The sequence below is a fragment of the Panthera onca genome, chromosome A1 (genome assembly GCF_046562875.1).
Source record: "Panthera onca isolate mPanOnc1 chromosome A1, mPanOnc1 haplotype 2, whole genome shotgun sequence".
NCBI lineage: Eukaryota > Metazoa > Chordata > Mammalia > Carnivora > Felidae > Panthera > Panthera onca.
The window spans coordinates 173,902,170-173,929,682 of record NC_138339.1 but is presented as its reverse complement, the minus strand read 5'-3'; the positions used below and the strand labels follow the sequence as shown (position 1 = coordinate 173,929,682).

The 27,513-nt window shown below is 44.4% G+C and overlaps 1 protein-coding gene across 4 annotated transcripts in view; it reads right to left on the bottom strand.

Moving 5' to 3' along the window:
- ABCC4 (ATP binding cassette subfamily C member 4 (PEL blood group)) overlaps positions 1–27,513 on the bottom strand; it is a 284,074-nt gene that overhangs the window by 88,239 nt on the left and 168,322 nt on the right. For all 4 annotated transcript variants that reach the window (XM_081794994.1, XM_060636846.3, XM_078432437.2 and 1 more), the window contains one exon: positions 3,258–3,337. In XM_081794994.1, the coding sequence (XP_081651120.1) occupies positions 3,258–3,337 (80 nt within the window). The remainder of the gene's footprint in view (positions 1–3,257; positions 3,338–27,513) is intronic.

The window sequence follows — 27,513 nt, the reverse complement described above, 5'->3', positions numbered from 1 at the left end:
TACCAAGGGGAACTTCTTGACAAGGAAATTCCCAATCCTTTTAAAACTCAACCGTTTCAATTAAACTCACCTGTTACATTCGGAAAGACTCAGGATCTGTGAGCTTCTGTGAGCTTCCCCGGGGCTGCCACAGTCAGAACATTTTTACCCAAAGAACCAGATGTGAGACATTAAAACCAGGGGGGGGGGGGGGGGCTTCCCGGTGCCAGGAGCTGATTCTGCTACTGACATCAGAAACAAAGGCAACAAGGCAACGTTCTAGTATCTCAGTTCCGAAAGAGGCTAATGAAACTCTTTAGAAGAGTTTCTAAAGAGGTCTGAAAGTTGTTTCCCTTTTAGATTCCCATGCAATTGGGAAGGTGCCACTGTTCACACAGGTAATATTCGTGATAACCTGTATGTTTTCCCTAATACTTAAAACTTTTAAATTTCTCAGAGGACTGAGTCAACGTAGGTAAAATTTCCTTTAAAAAACTGTCACCCACCTGAGAAAGGCCAAACAAAAACCAGATAAACTACTTAAGCAACGCCACGAGGTGAGTCAAACTGATTGTCATTTTGACCTTGCTTTGCTTTTAATTCAGGAGCCTATTTAGAAATGTAACAAGCAACCCTCTTCATTCGGCTCAGCTAGCAGAGCTAATAGGCTTCTAATTAATTTCCAGAAGATTGCTGTTATAACTAACAGGTTTTAAACATTTGGTTGATTGGGGAAAATGAATTGAATATAATGTATTTGATTTGGAAAATTAGTTTTCATTCTATGTGCTTACCCTAATAGTGTTTATTTTAACTTTACATGATTCCATTAAGAGTCTCAGAACACCACTGGGTTGTTTTTATCCTTACAGAGTCCTAACCAACTTAAAAAAAAAAAAGTAATCAATTTACATTTTTATTTTTGTTGGCCTTTATTTGAGGGCAGGTTAAATTCATTTTTGTGGCTTTAATAAAAAAAAAAAAATCTTCGCTTGCTAATATAGCAACGGGCCCAAATACTTCAAAATGATCCTAGTGATACCTCAGTCAAAAGTCTGCTCATCGCATGCAAATCCTTTGGAGAAAGGCCTCTGCACACAAAGTAAGATGAACCAGTTACTGCATTGTTTATGAAGTTTCCCTTGATTCCTCCTGACAACCATTTAAACAATGAATGTTGGGAAATGTCCCTCAAAGAATCAACAACAATGGCAGGGATCAGAGCTTTTATATTTAGCTAATACTATTTTTAAAAGGAGAAAATATTTCTTCCTGAAGGGATTATGGGAAGCCTTATTAAAGACACCTGCAAACAAAACAAGTGACAATAGATCTTTATCATAATTGATAACTGAGTTATCCTTTAGACAAAACTCCTTTCTTGGAGACAATAACATCGAGATTTACCTCTGCTATTAGAGTCAAGAAATCAGCTAATCGGGACTACTGGTATTCCACCAGGATAAGTCTCACCAAGATTAAGTGAGCAGATAATAAAAAGGCCCTTGTCTCTCTGGTTAAAGAGAAGTACAACGAGATTAGAATTTTCTGAGGCTGCTCAGAATGTTTTATAATGAACTCAGGTGGCATCGATTCCTGTGTCTCCATATATCATTCAGAAAGAGGTGGGTGACTCTAATTATGAGGACCAACTATGTGCTGAGCACGCAATGGGACAGCCCGCTTTTACAAACTCGGCCTCTGCCTTAACTTGCACTTGCAAAGAAACAGAATCTTTCCCCAGATCTTCTCAAAGCGATAAACAATCTCTGTCAAAATGTGACTCTGTTTTAGTGAGAGATTGCTTCTTGGGGATAAATTACACAGCAAAACCCAGCAGGGCACATTTATACAATAAGCTTGCAGAAGAGGGAAGGAAAAATCAGAGATCTTCGCAGTAAAAGTACTCTGCCTCGGAGTCTCCTTTCTTCACACCAGTAATAGCGCACGTCTTTCCTCGTTGGCTACACTGTTTGCAGGCAGATATTCATTGCTCCATTTCCCCTGTGACTCACAGAAATGCCTGTGGTCATTTCGGGCCTATTACTGATTTTTATGACATAGCTAATTTTCCAAATTAAGTAATTCTGGCTCCTTTTATAACAATGGCTCCAGAAAAATCCCTAAGTTTTGACTGGAAGCGCATCTGGGCATTGAAAAAAAAGTGTGGGGAAGGGGGGGACGGTTGGGGGCGGGGAGGAGGAACCATCAGGATGAAGCGATAATTGCAGACCTCAGTGGTAGCATTTCTACTTCCTGGCCTTACAATGAGTTCATCATTAGACCACTGAGGAGAGTGAAACACAAGGTCATGAAGTATTAGCAACAGCAGCAGCAATTTTAGAAAATGTGCATGCAGTTGTTGATAAAAGCACTTCATTTAAAAAAACAAAAAACAAAAAACAAAACCCTTGGAAATGAAGAAGAAAGTCCCCTGGCCTGAATCACTGAAAAGTAGACAGAATTAAACAGCAGGAAAAGCATCCCATGTGTGCAGCAATACTGAGCAAGCAGATGAGGCATGAGATGACCCAACATACTTCTTCAGAACCTCAAGTTCACAGACAAAACAAATGCTGTAGAGAAGGTATTTGCAGGATTGCTGGGTTTAAAACACACACATATACATACACACCTTAAGACTTAGCACAATCAGCGTGTGAAAGAAAAGCTGCCTAGAAAAACAAGAAGGACATTTTCTGAGATGACTCTGATCCTGTACTCAAATTATTGGCTTAAATGTACTTGCCTTTAAAGGCTTTGTATCTACAATAACTGCTCTCTATTGTCCTTGCTAACGAAGTATTATTTTCACCTTATTATTACTAATCTTTTCTTTGTCAGTAACCACACCTGGTTTTATCCCCCAAAAACGGTGCAGTAAGTATTTGTCCTTTGTGGTAATACAATGCATAATTTAGTTAATCTAGGCTATCTTTCCGTGCGAGGTGACTGTTTCTATATTATGAAATGTGTTCACGGTCGAGTGAGATCCATGCCAGATGCCTGGAAGGCAGACGGAGAGCCGCTTACCAAGCTTGTAGCTGCTTCGAACCCACCTTGACATGACTCTGTAGCCGCTCCTACACCCGGGGTATTACTCATGTGAACTTGGCCTCCGAATCAGAGCCACACCTTCCTCTTACCGCCATGGCCTTTACGAAGATAACGCCACTTCATCAGGCCGAAGGGCCCACCCACGGCCCCCAAGGAAAGGACTGGAAAAAACAGGAACTGCAGTTCCCATGCGAGAACTTGAGTGTCACTGCCAGCATTACCTGAATGAAGTCCAGAAACGTCAGGGGCAGCAAGTCGTCCATGTGCCCGATGTCTTTGGAGAAGCGGTTCAAAATCCCTCCTACAACAACAGGACGCGAGACATTACTCACTTCCCCAGGCCGGCCCTTTAAGAGAAACGATTCACAGGCAAGTCAAAACATTTGAAACGTATATGTATTTAATGTATCACGCGTTCATACGAAATAAGCCAATGTCAGCGGTGAAGAAAAAGAAAACAGGATGATACCCAAAGAAAAACAAAAATACCACCAACGGCAGTGGGCAGGGAGTTGAAATTTGGCCGACTTTTGATAAAATGGAGGGGAAAAAAACGTTACAGCGGTACAGGGAAGGGTTGGTGGATTTTAGAACATTCCTTCCTTTTAGATGCCATCTAGGATGCCCATTCGGGGGCTGAGTTGGTAAATAAACAATTGCAAAATACATAAACTGACCCCCAATTGTTATACTAATTTTGCTTTAGTAATCAGAATTTTGCTAAGTGGTAGTTTTTAAACAGATGTAATTATAACCTCTCTTTTTTCCCCCTCAGGATGGTTCACAGCATCTCACGTTTTGGCAAATGTTGGAATCCTGCCATTCCCCGGTTGTGAGTTTTCTACTAGGATTATAAGTCGCTATTTTCTGAGGTACACCAAGTGTGACACAGACTCCTTCTTAGATTTCCAACACAACCAGAGGAACGTAGGCAGGAAAGAAGAAATATTGCTTAATGATTAAAGGTGGTTTCTTATTACTCATTGTATATCCCTTCTCAGAATCCATGAGAACAGGACATCCTAAAGGCTTGAGAACTGGAATGTGAGAACAAACTTTCAATAAATATCTAGTCTTTTAAATGATAAGATTTTAAAGAAATGGAAGCTACACACACACACACACACACACACACACACACACACACACACAGCCTATTTTGGTGTAAGCAATTCCTGAGAAATGCGTTTGTCTAGATCCCTGAACTTCTTTTGTACTGGAGGCTTCAGGAAGCCAGCCTGCAGGGGAGATGTGTCAGAAGGGACTTCCTCCCGGGCCCTTCATACTAAGCTACAACTGGACGCTGAATGGCCAGAGGCTGGCAGCCGAGCCTCCACTGCCAGGAAGCAGGGAAGCCCAGGGTCACTCAAGCAAAGAGCTGGAACAACTGAAGGCTTCACTAGGCCACCGTGACACTCCCAGGCCTCCATTTTCCTGACTCAGGTGTAGGAAATACAGACTCCAGAAAACAGCTTCTTATGGTGACACTTTTGGTAGGCTGGGTGACAGCTTTTCTGAGCCTCTAACAATACCTCCTTGAGAGGGTGATTCTGAGGATTAAATGGGCTCATGCATGTGAAAGAACCTAGTCGCAATGCCAGGTACATTATCAGGTGCTCAAAACAAAACACCAAGGTAAGAGAATTGCTGTTACCCACAGGATCGACAGCTAGTCTCCTGAGAAAGTCTGACAACCAGGCACTGTCAGGTCAACCTGTTAAAATGCACATTCAGTAGCTTCAGGCTGGAGCTGAAGATTCTGCGTTTCTAGCTCACTTGGCGGGGTGGGGGGTGACGCCCTTGTTGCTGCTCTCCAGACCACACTTTGAGGGGCCAAAGGTTAAGTGGTTGTTTGACCAGTTGTGCTTTAGAAACATTAAAATTAGACGGGCAATTTCCCACATATTCTTACAGATTTTGTGGACTACCTAGTTATTTTTTAACTTCCCAAAGTATCAATACCAAGATAAGAAAAACACACATCTAAAAACGTTAAAAGACACAGTTTAAAACACTGGTAATTTCTTCAAAGGAAAAGTACCGCTTTTCAACATAGTCAGGACTCAGAACACTGCAAAAGTATGGTTCAGCTTAAAAAATACTGAAACCAATGGGGTGCCTGGGTGGCTCAGTCGGTTGAGCGTCCGGCTTCGGCTCAGGTCACAATCTCGCGGTCCGTGAGTTCGAGCCCCGCGTCGGGCTCTGTGCTGACGGCTCAGAGCCTGGAGCCTGTTTCGGATTCTGTGTCTCCCTCTCTCTCTGCCCCTCCCCTGTTCATGCTCTGTCTCTGTCTCAAAAATAAATAAACGTTAAAAAAAATTTTTTAAAAATACTGAAACCAATACTCAAGTTGTTGTTGTTGTTGTTGTTTTTAAGATGAAAAAGCAACAGAGATGAATGATATGTAAAAATCATCCCCTTTACCTTCTACCAGAAGCAGGAGTCTTAGGGTCTGAGAGAACCATGACTGGCGCACAGCATAAAATACAAGGAGAACACAAACAACTGGGAAAAACCAACTCTCCCAACACAGCTACTACAATAAGTGAACTGAACTGGATGTCAAAGACTGTCAAAACCCTAAACTCTCATTCACCAGGAGGCAGAGTCCAGAAAATGTGAGATTAGAAGAGTCAATAAATTACTTCCTTGCTCCAAGAAACAATTAATGGGACGAATGGTGTTTGCAGACTATTTCATCTGGCCCTGCCATAGACTGTTACAGTCAGAGCTGTGATTTCAAGTTCATGGCCTCATAGTTCTAAACTTTCCTCAAAGGTCCCCAAATCAAATCCGTATGATGAATTCCCTTCACACACATGCCATGCCTCTGCATCCAAATGGCATCTGGCCTGCTGGAACATCTCCAGGGATGTAGAGGGAAGGGGGATTCATGATAAGGAAGGGGAGCCCAATCCATTTTCAGATTCTATTCTGTTAGGCAGGGCTTTCTTACATTAAACCGAATCTTGCCTTCCTAGAACATGCAACCCTCTGCTTATTCTGCTCTTAGAACCACATGGAATGAATCTAATTTCTCTTGACATGACAGCCCTTCAAATGCTCGCAGAAAGTTACTCATATCCTTTCCAGAGTGAGTCCCTGGTGCCTCAATTAGTCCTCATACAGCACAGTGTCCCATCTTGGCCATCGTGTCCTGCCCAGACTCAGATGGCCGGTCTCAGTGAATGCCTTGTGCCCGTGATTAAAATCAATAGCTCAGGCATCATTTGATTACCTTGGGGCAGACTCATAACACCATCTTCCCTACTCTGCACAGGATAAATAACCTATCTTGAGGCCAACAAGCACAGTCCACTCTGGTGGCCAGATTGCATCTTAGACTCACATATAATGAAAATCCACATTGCACAGGTAAATTCGGGAGAACAACTGGGCAGTATGTATGAACAACTTTAAGAGTGCATCCCTTGCCTGGGTGGCTCTGTTGGTGAGACATCTGACTTCGGCTCAGGTCATGATCTCATGGTTTGTGGGTTCAAGCCCAACGTGAGGCTCTGTGCTGACAGCTCAGAGCCTGGATGGAGCCTACTTCAGAATCTGTGTCTCCCTCTGTCTCTGCCCCTCCCCTGCTTGCACTCTCTCTCTCTCTCTCTCAAAAATAAAATAAACATTAAAAAATTTTTTTCTTTAAAGAATGGATCCCTTATGACCTAGAAATTCCATTTCCAGGGAGTGAATAAAAAATGCATCAAATATGTTCAATGTGGGTTATTCAGCAAGTGAGAAGTAGGAACTTGAACAGTAAGTCTGAAACAAGTGTTTAATGTATTATGTGCAATTTAAATTTTTTTTTATCAGTGCTCTTTTTCTACAGTGACTATGTATGACTTGTGTAAGGAAGTAAGTTGGGGAGGGGAGAGAAAGGCTGGGAACAAAGGGCGGGGTGGGCAGAGACCTCCCTTGAAGTCCACACCACCAGAGAACCAACCACAGTCCTCCTAACTGTTCTGTCCATAAGACAGGAGCTCATGGAAGAGGTCATCAAACTTGTCCAAATACAAATTTTTAGCGAATCTTATTTTAAGAATGGATTCTACAGTCTGAAGTGGAGTCAACCACCTATTAGTCAGTGGAGTTCTGACATCTCTGCCATACCCAGGATACCTCAGCCTCCTTATAACCAAACTATAATGTGAAACTTCGAAGCTCCCAGGTCTAATGTGGGCCCTATTCTTTTCATGTGTTCTTTTTAATTTTTTTTTAATATTTATTTTTGAGAGACAAACAGCATGAGCGGAAGGAGGGCGGCAAGAGGGAGGGAGACACAGAATCTGAAGCAGGCTCCAGGCTCCGAGCTGTCACCACAGAACCATGAACTGTGAGATCATGACCCGAGCTGAAGTTGGATGCTTCAATGACTGAACCACACAGGCACTTCTTTTTATTTTTTTAAACAAAAAAAGGCATGTTTAGGTATCATAAAATATTGAGATTTATTGAGGTATATATTTTACATCAAATAATATTCACCCGTTTCAGGAATACAATTCAATGAATTTAAGTAATGTTACTGAGAAATACAACCATCGCCAAAGATTAGCTTGAAAACATTTTTGTTCCCCTAGTAAGATCCCTCATGCCATTTACAATGACTTCCTGTTCCCACTCCTAGCCTCAAGCAACAACTAAATCTACTTTCTTTCTCTATAAATTTGCCTTTTGGGGACATTTCATACAAATGGAATCATACCGTATGTTGTCTCTTGTGTCTGAATTCTTTTACTGAGCCCAACATTTCTGGGTCCATCCATGCTACACAGTATGTCAGTAGTTCCCTCTTTTTTTTTTTTTAATGTTTATTTTTGAGAGAGACAGAGAGATTGTGTGAAGGAGGGGCTGAGAGAGAGGGAGACAAAAGATCTGAAGCAGGCTCTGAACTAACAGCAAAGAGCTCGATGTGGGGCTCAAACCCACAAACTGCGAGATCGTGACCTGAGCCAAAACCAGGAGTCAGGATGGTTAACCAACTGAGCCACCCAGGTGCCTCAGTAGTTCCTTTCTTCTGATCTGTATTCTTTGGCACCAAAGTGGTCACGAACATTGGCACAGAAGGCCCCATCAGGCCATGCCACACCTGACCTAAAGGGTGAAAGTAGTTGTGTTTCACGAGGAGCTCTTGGATATTTGAACTTCTTTCCAGTGCTCATGTGTAGCTTCATGGAAAACTCTAGAAACTAATTATTTGGATAAAAATCGGCCACTGGTTGAATAGCCCTGCGGAGTCAGAAACGAGGAGCGCTGGGTCTGGGCCGGCTTATGAGTGTGGTGGAGCGTAGAGGGTAGGGTGGGGAGGACAAGCAGAACCGCTGGCCGGTGAGAAGGGGGAGCTAGCGCCTGCAAGCAGCCTGTGGCCAAGAGAGGCCACGGTCTCTCCAAAAGGGCAGAGAGAACGGACCCGTACCTGGCAGGTACAACGCATCGCGATGGGGTGGAGACGAGCGTTCGGTGGAGCCCAGAGACGGTCCCCGGGCTGAAAACTTGTGTGCGGCATGAGGGAGCAGGACGAGCATGGACTTTCTGCATCATTCTGCACAAACCAGTGCAGCCGAGACAAGCACAAGAACAGGAGTGGGAACTAAGGAAGTTTGGGAACTCAATGTTTCCATCACCTCTGGTGTCAGAACAGGTCGTCGACACGGCGGCTGCTGCAGGAATGGCCTAAAGCGCAGCAGGAATCAGGAAACTGTCAGCGGGAAACACGCAAAGTGCTTGTCCTCTGACACCCGGTAGCCACCAGTCTTTAAGCAAGTCCTGCGGTGCCCGCTTACACACGACCCCTCATCTGTCAACAGGAGATGAGAATACTTGCCTCCACTGCACCACAGGATAAACGAGACTGTGCTTGTGAAGGTGCCCTCTCAATTGTGATGTGGCAGGGTGTTGTCCGAGTTATCAACAGGGGATTTTAGAGCTTTTAGGAGGCACGAGAGGTCACCAGGGCTAGTAATTTCCAAACCACGTCTTGTCAAGAGTCTGAGATTGCACAGAGGTGCCTGGAAGAAGGAGGTGGCAGAGGAGGCGGAAGCCAACCTCACTCAGCTCCAGACACCCCACCCTTCCCCAAGCTGCCCCTAAACAGGCTCCCTTCCATCATCTGGACACACAGACAGGGGCGGCCTTTGAAGAAAGGGTTTTGAAGCTAACAGAGATGTTCAAATCCCTACAGATGAAGCTCCTTGTGACAGAGAGGAGGACACGCGGTCCAGCCTTGCTCAGGGTGACACTTCATAAGGGGCAGGTGTTCCTGTCAAGTCATCCTGGGATTTCCACACATCAGAAAAAGGAGACGTGACAAAGTCTACTTTTTTCTAAGGACACAGCCATGGACCACCTTTCTCTTTTCCTGGTTCTCTTCCTACACTCTACTCACTTTCCTTCTAATGACTTCCTGTTTGCTTATGCGTATCAAATCTTATCTCCACTCCTTGATCTTCCAGGGCTTCCTTGGGGCACTTGGGTGTCCTACAAAACATCTTAAATTCGGCACATCTAAACTGAACAGAAGCCTTAGAGGTTGACCCACAAATCCCCACGTCCAACTTTTCCAAATTTGCCTTAGACTTCTGCCCAAACACCAGCGTGAAAACTTTTAAGTCATTTTGACTTATCTCTACCTCACATAAATTACTAGCAGGACCTAACTTTGCATTTAAAATAGTCCGATGGAGATCCTCAATTTTTTTATCTGGCAAATCCAATCTGTCAAAGCTTTTAGGAACAGCGATGCCAAGAAGGGACAGAAGAGAGGAACCCTCCTGGCCTCCCATCCATCACACCCGGCTGCATTCTTGCTCTCATGGGGGCCTTCCCTCTCTCTCACTCACCCGCCAAGAAGGCCCTCCCTCCTTGCTCAGTCCCACCCATCCAAATTTCTCAGCCCTTTCTCCTCCATGAAATCCTTGCTGACAAACGCAGCTCCTAGACATGTGCCGGTCACTCGACCTCCTCCATCTTTATCGGACAGGCTCAGGAGACCTGGGCCACCCTCTCAGGAACCCGCCACAGGCCTGGCCACAGCTAACAGACCCAAGGGGCATGGGGTGACTGAGCCACTGACTAGCTGAGAACCTAGAGGCCAGAGAGAGAAGCAGGAAAGTGGGACAGACTCCTCGCCCAAGCCAAGGGGCCTGGGTACATGCAGGAGCCCCAAGACAAAGGGCCCAGCTCCTGGGAAAGTGGGATGCCTGTTTCCTTGCAATCAAACTTTTGAACTTGGGTGGACCCCGTCCCTGTCATCCCAAGCGCCCTGACTAGAACTGTCACCATAGGTCCAACGAGAGATTTGCTTACTAAAATTAGGGAAATGATAGATTTTGTAAAGTTTAATGTTCAAATTCCTAATTACCCTTTTAGGTAACAAACGCTTTATTTATTGTAATCATTTTAGCAGAACCTCTTTCACATGAACTACAGATTTCCCGTCTTTGCCAACAAAAGATACAGAGCATAAAATACTCTTTTCTTGACAACCCAGAATTAACATTCTGAACGTCGATGGTTTGACGGTTTCTAAACACAGCGCTGTCTTCTGGGGCTGCTTCAGGTTACCTGAGACACTCTCCTGCACCCCCCGCACACCATGGTTCTAGATTACAGAGCTTTCAGCCGATACATTTTGCTGCTGTACAGAGCCTGCCTCTGACCTCCACTCTTACTTTTAGTGACGAGGACTGCGGCAACCCCGCAACCAAGCAGGGCCTGAAATAGCACTCAATACGCCCTCAGCAAAGACATAAGCAATTTTCACGGTCTAAGGCACAGTTTTTCTGACACTTTATTTGATGAGAGACTATTCCAGCTTGTTTCCAGATTCCCTCTAGAGTCTGGGGATATTCTCGGAATATCTCATAAATCCATTCAGCGGTCTAACTGCTTTTCAAGTATATTAGTCCTACATTCACAGCTAAGCTATACACCCTCTGTAAACAGAAACCACATTTCACACACGACCTATATAACAAAATGTCAAGTGCCCGGCGGGTGCCCAAACGGGATTTGCTAATAAAATGCCATAAACCCAGTGACTTTCCAACCTTTTTTCTTTTTTAAAGACAGACTCTTACACAAAAACATAAACAAATGTATAAAATAAAGGTCAGGAAAGCAGCTCACACTAAAGACAGATGGTGAGACCTGGAACCCACTCAGTGGCCTCTTCCTGCATGTCAATCAAGGGACACAATCAGAGGTTCGTTTTGGTCACGAGGGATCATACTGATGCTCTTGTCTTCTTTGAGCTATGAACATGTCAGCAAACTCACCAGGACACTGAGAGCGGATGAGTCTCTGAGTGGCATCAGATCAGAAACAGCCCAACACTCATCAGAACAATGCTTCCCAAACTTTAATCTGTACACGAATCTCCCACAGACCCGGTCAAAACGTATATTCTCAAGAGCTACGGGTGCTGCCTGACATCCTGTGTTTCTAACAGTTCCCGGGTGATGCTGGTGCTGCTGGCCCACGGATCACTCTCTGAGTAACAAGGAAGAATCTGGAAAGTTCCTTCTGTCTCAAGAACCTGCGTGATAACCTTGTCACCTTTACAAGCGTAATTACTGCCCTTTTAAATTCCTTTTTTAAATGTTCATTTTTTATTTTGAGAGAGAAAGAGAGTGTGTGTGCACCTGTGATCAGAGGAGGGGCAGAGAGAGGGGAGAAAAGGAGAGAATCCCAAGCAAGCTCCATGCTGTCAGCGCAGAACCCAACCCGGGGCCTGATCCCACAAACTGAGAGATCACGACCTGAGCCGAAAGCAAGAGCCAGACACTTAACTGACAGAGCACCCCCCCCCCAGGCGCCCCTAAATTCCCTTCTTTACCTTCAAGAGCTAAAGACCATTTGTCTCTTTTTCTATTCACACAAATTAAATTAGAACACAGGCATCCATATGACAGGGGGTTCTGTTTTATTCACTGCTGTTTCCCCAGGGCCTGCCTGATGCCTAGCACATACAAAGCGCTTGAACATATTCTGAATGAATACATAAAACAAGTCCTTCTGCTATAAGTAACAAACCGTTTGTTTTCAAATTTCCGTCTCTTTATTTCAAGTGCTCGATATTTCACACAGTCTTTTTTGGCAGTGTTTTCCCATCTGGGGAAATTTATGTTGCAACATGAAGTGTCTGCTTTGTCATACTTGTCACTTTCCTTGTGCCGTTGTTGAACCAATTTGTCTGTGCTCCTTCAAAGGGTGTCTGAAATTTCCACTTGCAGAACGAGTTTTGGGTACAGCAATTTACAGAAGCCAACGTTGACACCAGGAAAGCACTAGAAAGTGAAGGAACCCAGTGTCTCAGAGGTAGAAGAGGGGAAGGGGACGGAGTCCACAGGGGTGGGTGGGGGGCAGCTGACAGAGAAGAAAGAGGGATGGCTGTGGAGCAGACGAACGTCACGTGAGGCCGAGGAAGCAGGTGGCAGAGAGCAGGTAGGAAGGGCAGAAGGAACATGCACACAGCAGAGGGGACACAAGGCACAGGTACGGGAAGGCCCCAAGGAAAAAGTGCTGGCCTGTCCATGGCCTCAGCTTACGGAATTTCTATAAAGCCAGGAATTTCCCCTAAGAGCTCAAAGGTAAAATCATACAAGAGACAGCATTTAATGTGAATGGCAGCCTTCAAAAGGTGTATCCTTAACCCACAGCATCTTCTTAAGGCACTGAATGTGGCACCCAAGAGGTGCCTGAGAGGGTGACTTTAACCCCACACCAAGGGAGAAGCCTACTGTTCCCTATGGATAGCTCCTCAGAGGGCCCTTCGTCCTCGTCACAGCAAATACCGGATAAACGCACCTCTAGTTGCTGGCTTTCCTCTGCCCTCCTTGACTACTTGCTTACATGCTAGGAAAAGATGAACTGAGGTCCTGGGGGCAGGTCCAAGGCGTGTCTCCTGCTCGCCCTAGTGGCAGCAGTTGAAAGAGTCAGGGAAAGGGGCACTGGATGACTCAGTCAAACATCTGACTCTTGGTTTCAGCTCAGGTCAAGATCTCATGGTTTGTGAGATCAAGTCCAGCACTGGGCTCTGTGCTGACAGCATGGAACCTGCTTGGGATTCTCTCTCTCCCTCTCTCTGCCCCTCCTCAGCTCTCTGTCTCTCTCTCAAAATAAATAAATATTAAAAAAAAAAAAAAAAAAGACTAGGGAAAAGCCACAGGTATATAAACCTAAGGGATACACCAGTCTGCCCGGTGTTTGCCTGTCACCTAATGTTCTGGGATTTTTAAATCTCATGGGAGTTGAGACAGAATCAGGACTGCAGTAAATCAACTAGGGATCTCAAGTTCTCCTCTAGTGATATAAAAACATGCCTTTCTACTTAGGTCATGACCTCACAGTTCTTGAGTTTTAGCCCTGCTTCTGTTGCCCTGCTGTCAGCACAGAGCCTGCTTCAGTTCCCCAACTCACGTATGCTCTCTCTCTCAAAAACAAACCTATTTTTTTAAAAGTATAAAAATGTGCCTTTCTAGAATAACCATGCTGCATTGCCAAAGTCCAGTGGTCACCTGCCTTTTCATATAATTAAGACACTAACAATAGTTAATCTCAAGGTTTTATTACATAACTTGACAGACTGGGGGGAATGAGTTTCAAAAGGATGGGTGTGTTCTTTCTTTGCCTAATGGGATCATTCTCATCTCTTTTCCCTGGACGACAGCAGGTGGACTGTCCAAACAAGATGACTTATAAAATCCCAATGTCTTCAAGACCAAGGGCAGTATTACCATCTGTTTTCTATACACCCCTTCAAGTCTGCCTCCAGGTCACCACATTCTTACTCTGTACCCTACCCGCTGGTAGCCAACCAAGGAAAATATCTTTAACCCCTACTCACTGCTTGCCATTTAGGTTTAAAACCTGTTTGGTGTCTCTCGGGGCATTTTATAATCTAACTTGGAAGCAGGTTAACAGGACACACAGACATGAGTGCGGTGTCTGCAGTGACCAAGAACACTATGAGCACACACCCAGAGAGCAGGGAGCATGCAGGAGGCAGCAGCACAGGGTGTCACCAGATGATGTGAGTTATAGGGTCAGCCTGCAAAGTTTTCATGGTGGAGTCACCGCCCGACAACATGGAAGGAGGGCAGAGAAGGGGCTGATGGAGAATGGAGTTCGTCCAGGTAGGGGGAATGGCATGTGTGAGGACTAAGAGGTGGGACAGGCAAAAGGAAGACAAATATTTGCCTAGTTGATGGGAAGAGCATGACCTAAGGTGTGCGGAGATAGGAGAGCGCCTGGGTGCCAGGAGTGGGAAAATCCAGATGATTTTCCCTGCAGTTAAAATTCCCTGTGGTCAGAAAGAGATCTAAATGCTCTCTTTCTTCAGGGCCTCTTCAAAGCCACGACTGTAAGGAAGAAGTGCTGACACGGGGAAGAAGTGGAGTCAGGATGGAGGGACGTCTTACATATCCAGCCCAGGCTGGGAAAATGTCTGATGAGTGCTACAGAAGATGTCCCGGGACCAATTCTGTTCCAGGCTCTATATGCACAGACAACCCCCCACACTGACTCATCCCAGAGCCTTGTGCTACACATCACAGATGTAGTCAGGATTTCCTCCTGTGGTTGTTTTGGTTCATCTATGCTTAGTTTCTAGAATGCCACCACCCACTACCACCACCTGGGCACCAAGTAAGTGCTGGAAACTGTGAAGCACGCCCTACACATCATCTCAAAACCATATGCAAGATACAGTCCCTATTTTACAGATGAGACAGAAAGAAATTAACTCAAGGACACTCAGCTGTAAGGTAGGCAAGCCAGGACTCGTGCCCAGGGTGACAGAGATCCAGACAGTTCAAGGCAACATGTCAATGACATGGAAAGCTCTACTAAGTATCTACTGATAAGGATGAACCCATAAAGTTACAGGCAGGGCCAGTATAAAGTGTGATGACCAGACCAGGCTCATTCTGACTGGCTAACGCCTGCTCTACTACATGCGAAACACTTTGAATATCAGTCCCGATTAAAAGAGTTCCAGGAATTCTCTCTTGGCTAACCATAATTAAAGTAAATCATTTAAAATAACTCCACCTCAAAATTAAATTACATAAGTTACTGTAAGCTGAATGAAAAGACTAACAAGGGAGCAAATGAACGAGAAAATGGAATGAGGACACCGAGTCTAATAAAACACAGGACCGATCAGCAAAGTCCAGGGGTTTGAGATCCACCCCATCCCAAACCTTAACCGGTTGTGTGGCCCTGGGGCAAGTCAAACTGCCTACTGAGATTTATGTGGAGAAATATGGTTAGGAAATTAACCTTGAAGGCGCGATATACCTCACAAACTGCCCCGGGAAACAATTTTGTTGCAGTATCCAGAAATGCTTTGCAAAGTAATCATTATTTTACACATCTTAAGTATTGAGAAGCAAAACGTTGGAAAACAGATCAGGCTAACTCCTTCACCCCAGACCTCACACATACATCACGCAGAAGTGTGGCCTCACAGCCCACATATGGTCAGCGATGTACAGACCATTGGACAGCAACAGGTAGAAAAATCTCTCAGACAGGGAACCTGAAACACCATGGGTCTGATGAAAGCTATGAAGCCCTTTCCACTGGAAAATGCCCACTCAAAAGATCTGCGTGATTTCAGAAGATTGCTAAAGCATGAACTATAGGAAGTGAAAGGGCCATGGAGTTAAGTGGCTCAGTTAGGAACCTCTGATTCTAAGAAAACAGGAAACCACCAATCACTTGACTTCTCCTGCCATAGGAACGCACAACTCTGTCTCCAGGAAGGATTTTTTCCTGGCCCGGGTACCCTGTCATTCAAGGCTGGGTGCACAGTGTCTACTTCCTGTCTCCAGAGGCATGAGCACTGAGGGGGTAAAAACATGGAGCCGTCTCACCCCTGAGATGTGTTTCCACAGAGGTGGTGATAGCAATACCTGTTCATGAAGCATTCACCTTGGCAAAGAAGCCCCTCTTCCACAAAGGCAAGTGTGAGATCCGATAGCTGAGAAAACCCTGACTGGAAATTACCCTTCAACATGCAAAATCAACTCTTCCCATCTCCAGCACACATACCAGTTATACGTAATGCTCAAAAATAGGACAGCAAAACGTCTGGTGTGAGAACGTGACTAAACTTGAAGACAATGGGCCCTCCCACTCCCCACCCTATGTAAAGTAACTGAAGGTGTGCTGGAGACAGATCAACCAACACCCAAGTCTCCTCTGCGGCACATCATTTTAATATGCGGGAACCACCAACAGGTGTTACACAAAACTGGCTGGGCTGTGTTGAAGGTAAATGGACCTTTGTCTTAAAAAAAAAAAAAAAGAAAAGAAAAAGAAAAAAATTAAGAAGGAAAGGGAGGAGAGGGAGGGGAGGGAAGGAAAAAGGGAAGGAGGGAAACCATTAAAAAAAGGGAAAGGAATCATTTTCAGCTACTTTATTACATCTTTTAACAATTCAGAAAAAGTTGTCAGAGCTGAAAATAAGGCTCTACGTGTTATAATTCTACTGTCTTGCCAGTTACAAAAAGCTTAGGGTACATGCTACCTCTCAGCCACACAACTGTCTTTTTTGCATGTGGAACTAAGACCTATCCAAGTACCTTCCCCCTTCCCATCCAGCTTCTGTCCTGTTCACAAGGACACTGGTATAAACCAGTCATCCATCCGGTCCCTAAAACCAATAACCAGTTACCCCCAATCCTCATTCTTCTGGACTTCTCTGTAGCATCTCACATTCTAATAACCCTCTCTTTGAAATATGCATGTACGCTGGGGTGGAATTATTTTTCCCTGTAATATCCATCTCTTTACTTTCCCGCTACCCTGCTCATTCCCCAAATACAACCACCACCCTTGTATTTTGAGGTTCTCGCCTCTCCAAACTCTATTTCCCCACAATGGTCACTTCATCCCCTCTCTTGCTGTCAGCTCCTCCCCAAGGATAGACACGCCCAAACCAGAACCTGCCACTGCTGTCTTTTCTCTCCCTCCCCTCTTCACTGGCAATCATCCAGCTGGAGGTCTTCTCCCCTGGACATCTCATGCGTGTCCATGGGACGCACATTGTAACTGTGAACTGAGGAAGTCAATACACCTGCTTAACATGTCTAACATAGGCCAGTAAGAAACTCAAAAAGAATGTTAACATAAAAGAAAAGCTTTCCAGACTTACACTATAAAGTCTGGGCTTCCCAAAACACTTTGATATATTAAGAGAAAAATTAAAACCCACACTCTACTTGGATTTTTGATACTGAGGGACATTCCATGGGCTTTGAGAGCAGCCCCAGGAGTTGGCCTGTCAGCAACAAGGGGCAGAAAGGATGGAGCTGACTTCCACAGCACCGTGTGTGTTTTTACATCAAATAACTTAATCAGAACACAAACTGTTCTTAGATTTCTGCAGAGGTGTAATTAAATAACAATTCAATGCCAATTAATCACAGTCAAATAAGAGTCTGTCAGAGAAGAACTCTATACACACTAGAGGCTATTTAATGGTCAAATACTTGGCAGGAGCTTAGTTAAACAATGATTCATTAAACCCCCTCTGCCACACAATGGCCAGGCTGAATCAGAAGTGAAAGAATCGAAACTCTTTTGTTCTCCCATAAAAAGACATCAACCCTCTGTGCGTGATATTCTTTCCTTCCTCACTTAGCACACTGCTCAAGTGCATGATTCAGACTGTGCGCGGCCGCTCCCAGGCACATGGGCGCGTGAGCCCTGGGGTCCCAGCATGCTAGCTAGGCAACTCTTTTCTTCCAGAGGGAAAAAGGAGAGAGCTGGACATTTGACCACCCCTCTGGGAAGCAGAGAAGCAGGGAAAAGAACAGCAGACTCAGAACCTACCTTCCAGCCCCAAGGAAAGGCCAGCATTGGCCATTTCGCTAGCGGCAGAGGACTGCCCGCAATAAAAACCCTCGATCCACACAATTTGTCTGGCCAGCAAAAACGCGGTCAACATTTCTGGTTTCCTGCACCACCTACCTTATCAACTCGGTTCCTTTAAATTAAACATCCCTTTATAACACAACTGCCCGTGAAAACCGAGGTCCGTTTTAAGTTTGGTTGATAATTCCCAAAGACTTCTCATCACGTTTTCTCAGAGGGACTCTATTACCTTCCTGCAAGTTCATTTCTTCCTAAGGAGACTATCAAGAAAAACGACATAGCTCTGTAGGCTGGTTTTTGCCTACACTAGCATTACAAGTGCTCCATAGTCTCACTAATGCTGCTGTTTTTAAAATACATGATTTTTGCCCTTCATTGTTGATTCAGATCTGAATTAGAGATCGCCGAGTTGGCTGAAAATGGGCTTTATGGTGTTATATTGCAGATACTGTCGATGATTCTATTTGTCTGTCTTCAGAGAGGAGTTTCCTAGACTGGCTTTGTTAAATGCTGGGTCATCACTCGTTTTACCAAGCATTTGAAAGTAAGATTTAAGAAATTAAAATATTAACTGCTGAGAACAGAATATATACTACATCTTACTTTCCAAAGTAATGTTTCACAAAATAAAATTTTTTTGAAGATCTATATCCTCTTCTCCCCACCCCCACTGTTGCATTTATTATAATGAATCAAAGCTAAATATACATGACATGGTTTTCATGAAAAAGTTAAGCAACTTCATGGAAAACTTATTAGCAAAATGTACTTCAACTTTGCTCATAAACTGGGCAATAGGAAATAAAGATCCACTTTTACAGGGTCTTGTTGGATATAAAATATTAAATTCATACGCAGACTATAACAGTGAATGCAGGATATGCTATATAGTGCTTCAGTAAATACATAAACTATAAATCAAAATATGCAGTCTTAACACAGTAGCAAAAAAATAAAGCACTAAAAAACTGACTTTAATTATGAAAATTAAACCTATTTTTGTGATCCCTCTGACGTGAAACGCAAAATTTGTTCTATGCTGCTCAGATATAGCACACAATGATAAAGAGTCCCGCGTGTGTCTACTTCTCAGCTCAACTGTGACACAGAATGATTTGCGGGGCGGGGGGGAGGCACACTGCGTCTGTACATAAACGTACCGTGGCAAAACAAATTTTCCTGCAAATATAAGCAGTTTTACAGTCTATCAAAGTGGTGCCAAAAAGTAGATTTATTCACATTAAGTGCTGACGGGAATGAAACATTTCAGCAGTAAATAAAGTACATTGTAACCCAATCGTCAAATCAATGAAGTCATTAAAAATAGACTATTCTTCAAGGAAATGGTAAGTTTAAGGGGGGAAAAAAAAACCTTTGGTCGCAACAGAGGATGTATCTGCAACACGGCTGACAGTCACTGATCTGGACCCTCTCTCTTCTCGTCTACCTACAAAGAAACGTCTTTGAGTTCCTTATCTTTCTTCGTGTGTATTTAGGCATGTAAACTGCGACATGGCATTTCCAGCTTCCCCACAGGCATCCTATAAATACAAATAAGAAAATATGACCTGTTTTTTTCCTCCTTCTTCTTCTAGGCCCCAAACTGACAGAATATTATCACTTTTGTAGACTCTTGCAAATCGGCACAGTAGCGTTGGGCAGAAATGTGCTGAGATTATAATATCCATTTATCTAAACTGCCAGCATGTAACAAAATTCAGGTAGGGTGCTTGCCACCTAAATTAATTTACTACTTGAAAAAGACTTCTTATGCCAGTCCTGTCAAAAGGAAAACAGGAAAGGAGTTAAGAAACTGTAAATAAATCTAAACACGGTTCGCGTTTGATCTAATTTTCAAGTGTAGGATTAAAAAGGAGGAAGCGTGCCAAGAAAAGGCAACAGGAGGAGACTAGTAACAAAGAAGCCTGCACTCTGAGCACAGAAGCCGCACGAGGGACCCGCATGGCCAGCCTGCTTTCAGGAATGTGCTACCCAACTGTTCCAGGGGACCTGGCACTTGCTACACTGGTGCCCAAAGCCACCTCCTATGATTTACTCAAGAAGATACAGGGTCTGACCACCTCACACCCAATGGGATGGCTACTAAACAACAAAACAAACAAACAAGCAAACACACACACACACACACACACACACACACACACACACACCCCAAAAAGATAAAACAACAAATGCTGGTGAGGATGTGGAAAAACTGGAGCCCTTGCACTGCTGGGTGGGAATGTGAAATGATGCAGCCGCTGTGAAAAACACTATGGTAGCTCCTAAAGAAACTGAACAGAACTACCATATGACCCAGTAATTCCACTTCTGGAGATACACCCAAAAGGACCAAAAACAAGGTCTTAAAGAAATACTTGTACGCTCATGTTCACAGCAGCATTATTCACAATCGCCAGAGACAGAAGCAGTTCCTAGTGGTCATCAATGGATGAGTAAGCACACAATGCGGCACACACACATACACGTATGTACACAGGAATGTTATTCAGCCTACAGAAAGGACGTCCTGACACATGCTGCAACATAGATGAACCTTGAGGATATTATGCTACATGAAATAAACCAGTCACAAAAGAATGTATGCTATATGATTCTACTCATATGTGGTATCTAGAATAATCACATTAACAGACAGAATGGTGGTTGTCACAGGCAAGGGCGTGTGCGTGGGGAGTTACTCTTTAATGGGGACAGAGTTTCAGTAAGGAAAGATGAAAAAATTTTGGAGATGGATGGTGGTGACACAGTACAACAATATGAATGCACTTAATGTCACTGAATGTGCACTTTAAAATCGTTAAGATGGTCGGGGCGCCTGGGTAGCTCAGTCAGTCGAGCCTCTGGCTTCAGCTCCGGTCATGATCTCACAGTTCATCAGCTCAAGCCCCGCACTGGGCTGGCTGCTGTCAGCGTGGAGCCCACTTCAGATCCTCTGTCCCCCTCTGTCTCTGCCCCTCCCCCACTCGCATGTGCGTTTTCTCTCAAAAGTAAAAAAAAATATACATATTAAAAAATATACAGACTAAAAACTGGTTGGCCAATTCTTTAAAAAATGGTTAAGATGGTCAATTTTATGTATATTTTACAATTTTTTTTAATTAAAAAAAAAAAAAAAAAGGATTCAAACTGGAGGGCTATCCTTCCCACAGAATCCATTCTCTCTGTCACACTCATCTACTCCTGGTGACCTTGGTAGAATGGTTAACTCCAGGTGCACACTTAGCACCAGTGCACCAGGGCCAAAGAGGAGACACCTGTGGTGGCAGCCACTTCCGTCAAGACCCTGGTGAGGAAACGAGAGACATATGCAGAAGCCTCCTGGTCCCACCCAGACCCCAACACGGGAGAACCTGCTCTCCGCAGGGGGAGGAGAGCAGGGTGAAGTTGCACAGGGTGGACATGAGCAAAGGGAGAGGCTGCCTGCTGGTGGCAGAGTGGTGCCCAACAGTCACAAATGCCACCCACCTCAGGATGAAGGAGAGGAGAGAGTGTAGAGTGTGTTAATGTTTTAGTCCACAAAGCACCAGCTGACCTTTAGAAAACACTACAGCATTTACCTTTCTCAAAAAGCATGTTACACAAATAAATATTCTTGGTGCCCCCATCTTGTCCATTCCCAACACCGTGAGAAAACATCCAAGATGCAAAAAATCAAATATAAATAAAGTTCAGCCCCACTGGATGACGTGGCTAAATCAGCACAAGTAGGAGTCCCTCAAAACCTGCCATTCTCTACAATTTCCAGTCAAGGACAGCCCCCTCAGAACCCTAAACAGGACCTAGGTTGGTCAACAACACCCAAAGGCAGTATTAAGAGCCTCTGAGAAGCGCTAATAGCCTTTGCCTTTTGTGAGCTTATATAACCTAAGAACAGGAAGCTAAGGGGAAACACCAAAATAAAACAAAAGTGGATCTGAATGAAAGACAAGGGTGAACTGTGTGTATTCTCTGCACTTCTGGGGCACATGTCTTTTGGAATGAAAAGCAAAGACAAATACATCACTGGATCCAGAAAAGTGGTGATGGGCTAGTCCTGAGTTTAAAGAAGAAAAATACCACAAAACATTCTAGGGAAGAGTATCCACAAACACATATTGAGGGAAGTGTGATCCTGAGAATCATTTAAATGATGGAAAAGAGCCTTGAAGCTTAGTGGGCCAGAAGAGGGGAAAGGACCCTCCAAGCAAAGGCAGGGGCTGGAGAGGGGAGGAAGGAGCACCAAATGCCAAAGGGACCGCCACACAAGGATTGCTCCCGGGATGCTTGGGCCTCTCTTTCAGAATACCGTAAAACCTGTTTGCAAGCATAATTCGTTCCTGAAACATGCCTGTAATCCAAAGCACTCGTATATCAAAGCGAATTTCAAGCAGTGGCTCAGTTGTGATCATGTGACATCTGTCATCACATACTACTCATAGTGCAAGACATCGCTCGTTTATCAAGTTAAAATTTATTGGAAGTGTTTGCTCGTCTTGTGGAACACTTGCAGAACAAGTTACAACAAGTGACTCCCAATCCAAGGTTTTACGTATGTGTCATCGGTCCGGTTATGTCGAAACTGATGGACAGGATGGGATACAGGACCTAAATGACTAATCCAGGATAGAGACTCTTGTCCCCAGAGGTTCACTGCATGGAAGACATCACACGGCCTCAGCTTGTTTTGTTTTTTTATTTTAAAGAGAGAGCGTGCACACAGGCGTGCTGGTGAAGCGCAGAAGAAGGGAGGATCTTAAGCTGGCTCCGCGCTGAGCAGAGGGTTTGATCCAATCAATGCAGAGTTCGATCCCACAATGCTGGGATCATGACGGGAGCCGAAATCAAGAGTCAAACGCTCAACCAATTTAGCCACCCAGGTGTCCCCAGGGCATCAGTTGTAATGCGTATTTTAAAAAGGCAGTAAGTAACATCATTAGCTAATTTGTTTTTTATCACAATAAAAAAATTAGCTAAATATCTTCTCCCTTATGCAGCAACTGTTTAAAAGCCTCTGAATAAGCCTTAGAAGTTACTGGAGATCAGATCAAGGAACTCGGGATTTGTTCACATTCTTCCCTCACCACTTAGCAATCACCACCAACGTGACTCTAAACATTACACCATTTTACATGGCTTCCATGTTGTGCATATGATCCAAAGTAAAAGAGAACAATAATGTCAGAATCAGAAATAGTAAATGGGGAGCACAGAAATTATAATTTCACAACCTCAACCAGGTTTCTTTTCCTGAACGCTACATTTCAGTATCATGTAAAATCCTAGTAACAGCTGTAATTCTCATACAGAAAATCAAGATGTTACTAGCACTCTAAACATGTGTTAGAAAGAAAAAATATTTTGACAATTATATACAATTCAGTTTTTTTCATTTATTAGGCATGACAACTATCCATACCCACCATGTATAATGGCAGAGATGGGAGGGTAAATGGAAGCCTGAAGGCACTACTTACCTCATAGATAAAAAAGACAAAAGCTATGTTTGGGGTGCTTGGCTGGCTCAGCCAGTTAAACATCTGACTCTTAATTTCAGCTCAGGTCATGATCTCACAGTCGGGGAGATTGAGCCCCGCATTAGGCTCCATGCTAGACACGGAGCCTGCTTCAGATAGACAGTCATTCATTCATTCATTCATTCATTCATTCATTCTCTCCCTCCCTTCTGCCCCTCCACTTGCAGGCTTGCTCTCTCTTAAAAAAAAATTTTTTAAAAAGACAAAGGCTAGGTTTAAAAAATATCCCACTATTTTTCAGAATTCAAAGATTTTTGAACACTAGGTCATGAAAACAGCTTCCATCTATAGTTAAACAATCAACCTGTGTTTTAAAATACATTTAGCAAAATGTACTTAAATGTCGGCTCATCATGGGGTGTCTGGCTGGCTCAGTTGCTAGAGTGTGTGACTCTTGATCTTGGGGTTGTGAGTTCAAGCCCCATGCTGGGTGTAGAGATTACTTAAAAATAACATTTTTAAATTTTAAAAAATAAAAATAAATGCCGGTATATTGACTTTTCAAGATGTATTTACACAACATCCATTAAGTGGAAAAACGGTTCAGTAATTGTTGTAAATACTTCAGGCACAGTAAGGCTTTTATTATTGAGAAAGGAGATCTCAAATTAGAAAACAAAAATGCCTCGGTAACTATGGTTTGAGCAGACAGTAGCATTTCTGAAGTTTTCCCAGCATGAACTGGTAGCGTCGGGGACCTAAGCCAAGTCATACTGTTAAAGTCACCGATTACAAGGCAGGATTCCTCAGAGGGGATCCAGCCTCAAACTAAAAGCAAAGGGTTCTTCACCAAATACGCTCACTTGGAGACAACAGAGAATCCCGCAGGCCTTCGGGCTCAATTCACCTACCCTGAGTGAAAGTCCTTTCGACTCTCAAACCTCAGGGTGGTTGACATGTCAGGGGGAGAAGAGGGGTGGAGAAGCACACACCTGGAGACGGAGTCACAGGGGGTGCCCAGGAGCAAGCCTGCCCGATGCCCGACCCGACATCACCTCACAGGGTCGGCACCATCCGTCACCAGAACTGCGCGCTGCTATTGTAGAAAGGTTCCTGGCCTAGTGCGGAAAGGACTGCATCCTTCTGGGCGGGTGAAACCCAGAGCTGGGCCAGCAGTGGAGGGTAAGAGGCTCTCGACTATCCTTCGCATGGTCTGCTCTGGGAAGGCTGCATGCAGCACTCAGGATAGGCCCGAAGGTAAGAAAGACTTTCTCTTCAAAGGTGCCACTTGACACACCTATCCCCCAACCCCTACCCCACCACTGTGACTCCCCGCCAGAAGGGGAGATGTGCAGTGAGAAGGTGAGGCACGAGATCAGCTACCAATTACTTTTATAACATTAATCAATGATTGGATAAACCAAATCCATGATCCTTCCGGCTTCCAGGTAAGAACTCCATCAAAGAAGGCCACCGCTGTTTGAGACTTTCTTCCTCAGAAGACAAGAATGCCTCTGCGTGGTCATGCCTCCGGCTGCTTCTCTGTCAGGCCTCAGCTGCTGAAGGCCCTTCCTCTTTCAGAGATATCAGTCACAGCAGCATTAGTGGGTTACGACAAAAAGTCTTGCTGTTTTCCATTTAGATGGTAGATAGTACGTACTTTAAAAATATAGAAAATGAAACCCATGCTTTTAATGGCAGCTTTAAAAACTCTACATAGAATAATATTCATTAACATCCATTAATATACAATAATATTCAAAACATCTCCATGTTTAAGATGTGGAAATACAAGAGACCAGACAGAGATGCCCCAGTGAGCTAACAGAAGTCCTTGTACTGTTGGAGGGTCTCAGACAGATGCCCCCTGGACTCAGGAGAGAGTGAAGAACCCCAATTTGGACGGGTTCCTCACCAGGTTCTTGGGTCCCCATCTGAAACATTCCTCACAACAAGATGTGGCTGGTAACAGCTCTTACTCAATTCTTTTAATATAAATCATTCTAGGGACTGGCCTGAAGTGCTGTAAAGAGTTCATAAGACACAGGTCTTTGATCTTTGTGGCTTTGCCATGTATGTTTTTAAAATTTCTGGAATGCACCCAGGGAGGCAAACTGCTTGACAGAAAACACTATAAATATCCAAATAAATAAATACATACAAACATCTGGAAACCTGATTAAGCACTATAAAGTTTTACTTTTTTCAGGGAAGGATGGGGGGGGAGGAACACCACTGAACAGCATTTTTACTTTTACAGAAAAATGTCCTATTCTTTCCTCAAAATAAACCCCCTCTGACAAGAATACAACTTTAAGAAAAGCTTAAGTCTAGTGGAGCTGCTAATGTTGTGTAGCTTCCTCCTCAACAAAGTGCCATTCCAGAACCAAAACTCTACTGTAATTCACTTTTTAAATAACCCCTGGTAGGTAAGTATCTATGATAGATTAGTCATTATTTCTAACCATAAAAATAAATATAGGCAATATGCTAATCTGTCGTTAGTGTACCCAAGTTCAGATCTGAAGTCATCATGCGATAGTTTCCTGGGTCAAAGGCAGAGCAGCAAATGTTAGTTTCCACGTCTTCACGAGGCACTATGAACTCTAGTAGTGAGAAGACAGGATTTACAGTGGTTATACCCAACACAATTAAGTTATAACCAAATAAATCAAACAGCACAAACCATGCGGTTGAAATGTGAACCAGGACTCAGTAACGAAAATTGGGACATGTTAAAATACCTTCAAAGTTACAAGAAAAATCCCGAGAATATCCTGCCCTACCCCATCACAAGGTCCCCGGCGAGACAGAGCTTTGCCAACCATGGAGATGCACACCATCAGGCATTGTACCCAACAGAAAAACTGTCTATTGCTCTAGAGATGGGGTTAAAAACATTCCGCACGCCTGGCACGACTCAACCCTGGCCTGGTACTGCTGAGCCGAACCGTCACTCTAGCCCACGCTCACTCCACACCCGCAAGTCAGGCTTCCTTGCTGGTTTCCAGCCGCCCACCCCCGCCCCCAACTATTCCCGCTTCCCACTTCTGGATAAGTCTGCCTCATTCTCCAGCCAGTGCCTGCAGACACACTCCGCCCCCGGTCCCGCCTCCATGCTCAGGTCACCCTGGACACTCGCCAAGTCCACCCGGGGCCTCCTCTTCCATAGGGCCAATCACAGCCACACTAACCTGGCTACTGGCACAGGAGTCTAGCAGGAGACACATAACTTTTGGTGACACCATGCCTGACTTGCGATAAGGGCTCAGTAAGTGTTCCTCAACAGACAGGTAGAAGGTTAAGTGAATGTGTTCAGAAAGCAGCATTTTCAGTATTTGCCCTGTTTGGAAACAAGAGACCCTCATTCCAAGAACAGAAGCCAATGGTGAGACAAGCTGGCACCAACCACTCAAAGCAATGATAAAAGAGGCCACCAAAGGCAAATGCCAATAAAAGGTAGGGGGAAAAAAATAACCACTGGTCAAGTCCAAAATAACAAGCATGTTTAAACTCCTGTGGCAGCTGCAACCCAGAAGCACGGCCCTGAGACAAAAGTATGAGGGCTACCAGTGTGGGAGGTGGTCAAGAATCCTTCCAGCTCCCAGAGCCCCCCGACGTTGACGGGGCAGTGAGCGCTCCGAAACAACAGGCACATCTGTATGATTCCAGTCTGCCTCTACTGTGAGACAGGCCGGGTCTTTGGATATTGTCTCAACTCACCAAGTAACAGAAGAATCCATCCTGCTCTGCATTCTAACTCTCTTCTTTGCACCTTCAGGACCCTCGAGCAGGCAGGGCCACACTGAATTCATCTCCCCACTCAGTTCATACCCATATAGCTCCCCATCACAGCAGCTGCTCCACAGGAAGAGATCCTGGTGCTAAGTATCTGGGAGGTTAATCACATCTACACCAACACGTGCTTCCCTAAGTGCCATGGCATCCTTGGCAAGAAGCTGGCAGCAACACAGATGGAAACTTTTCATGGCCTCCAGGCTGACCTCCTGGCCTAGAAGCGCTAGAAACGCCCATTCTCATCTGTTCCATGATCCACCACCAAAACTGGATTCTGAGTGTTGTCTCGCCGTCTCCAGGCCCCATCTCT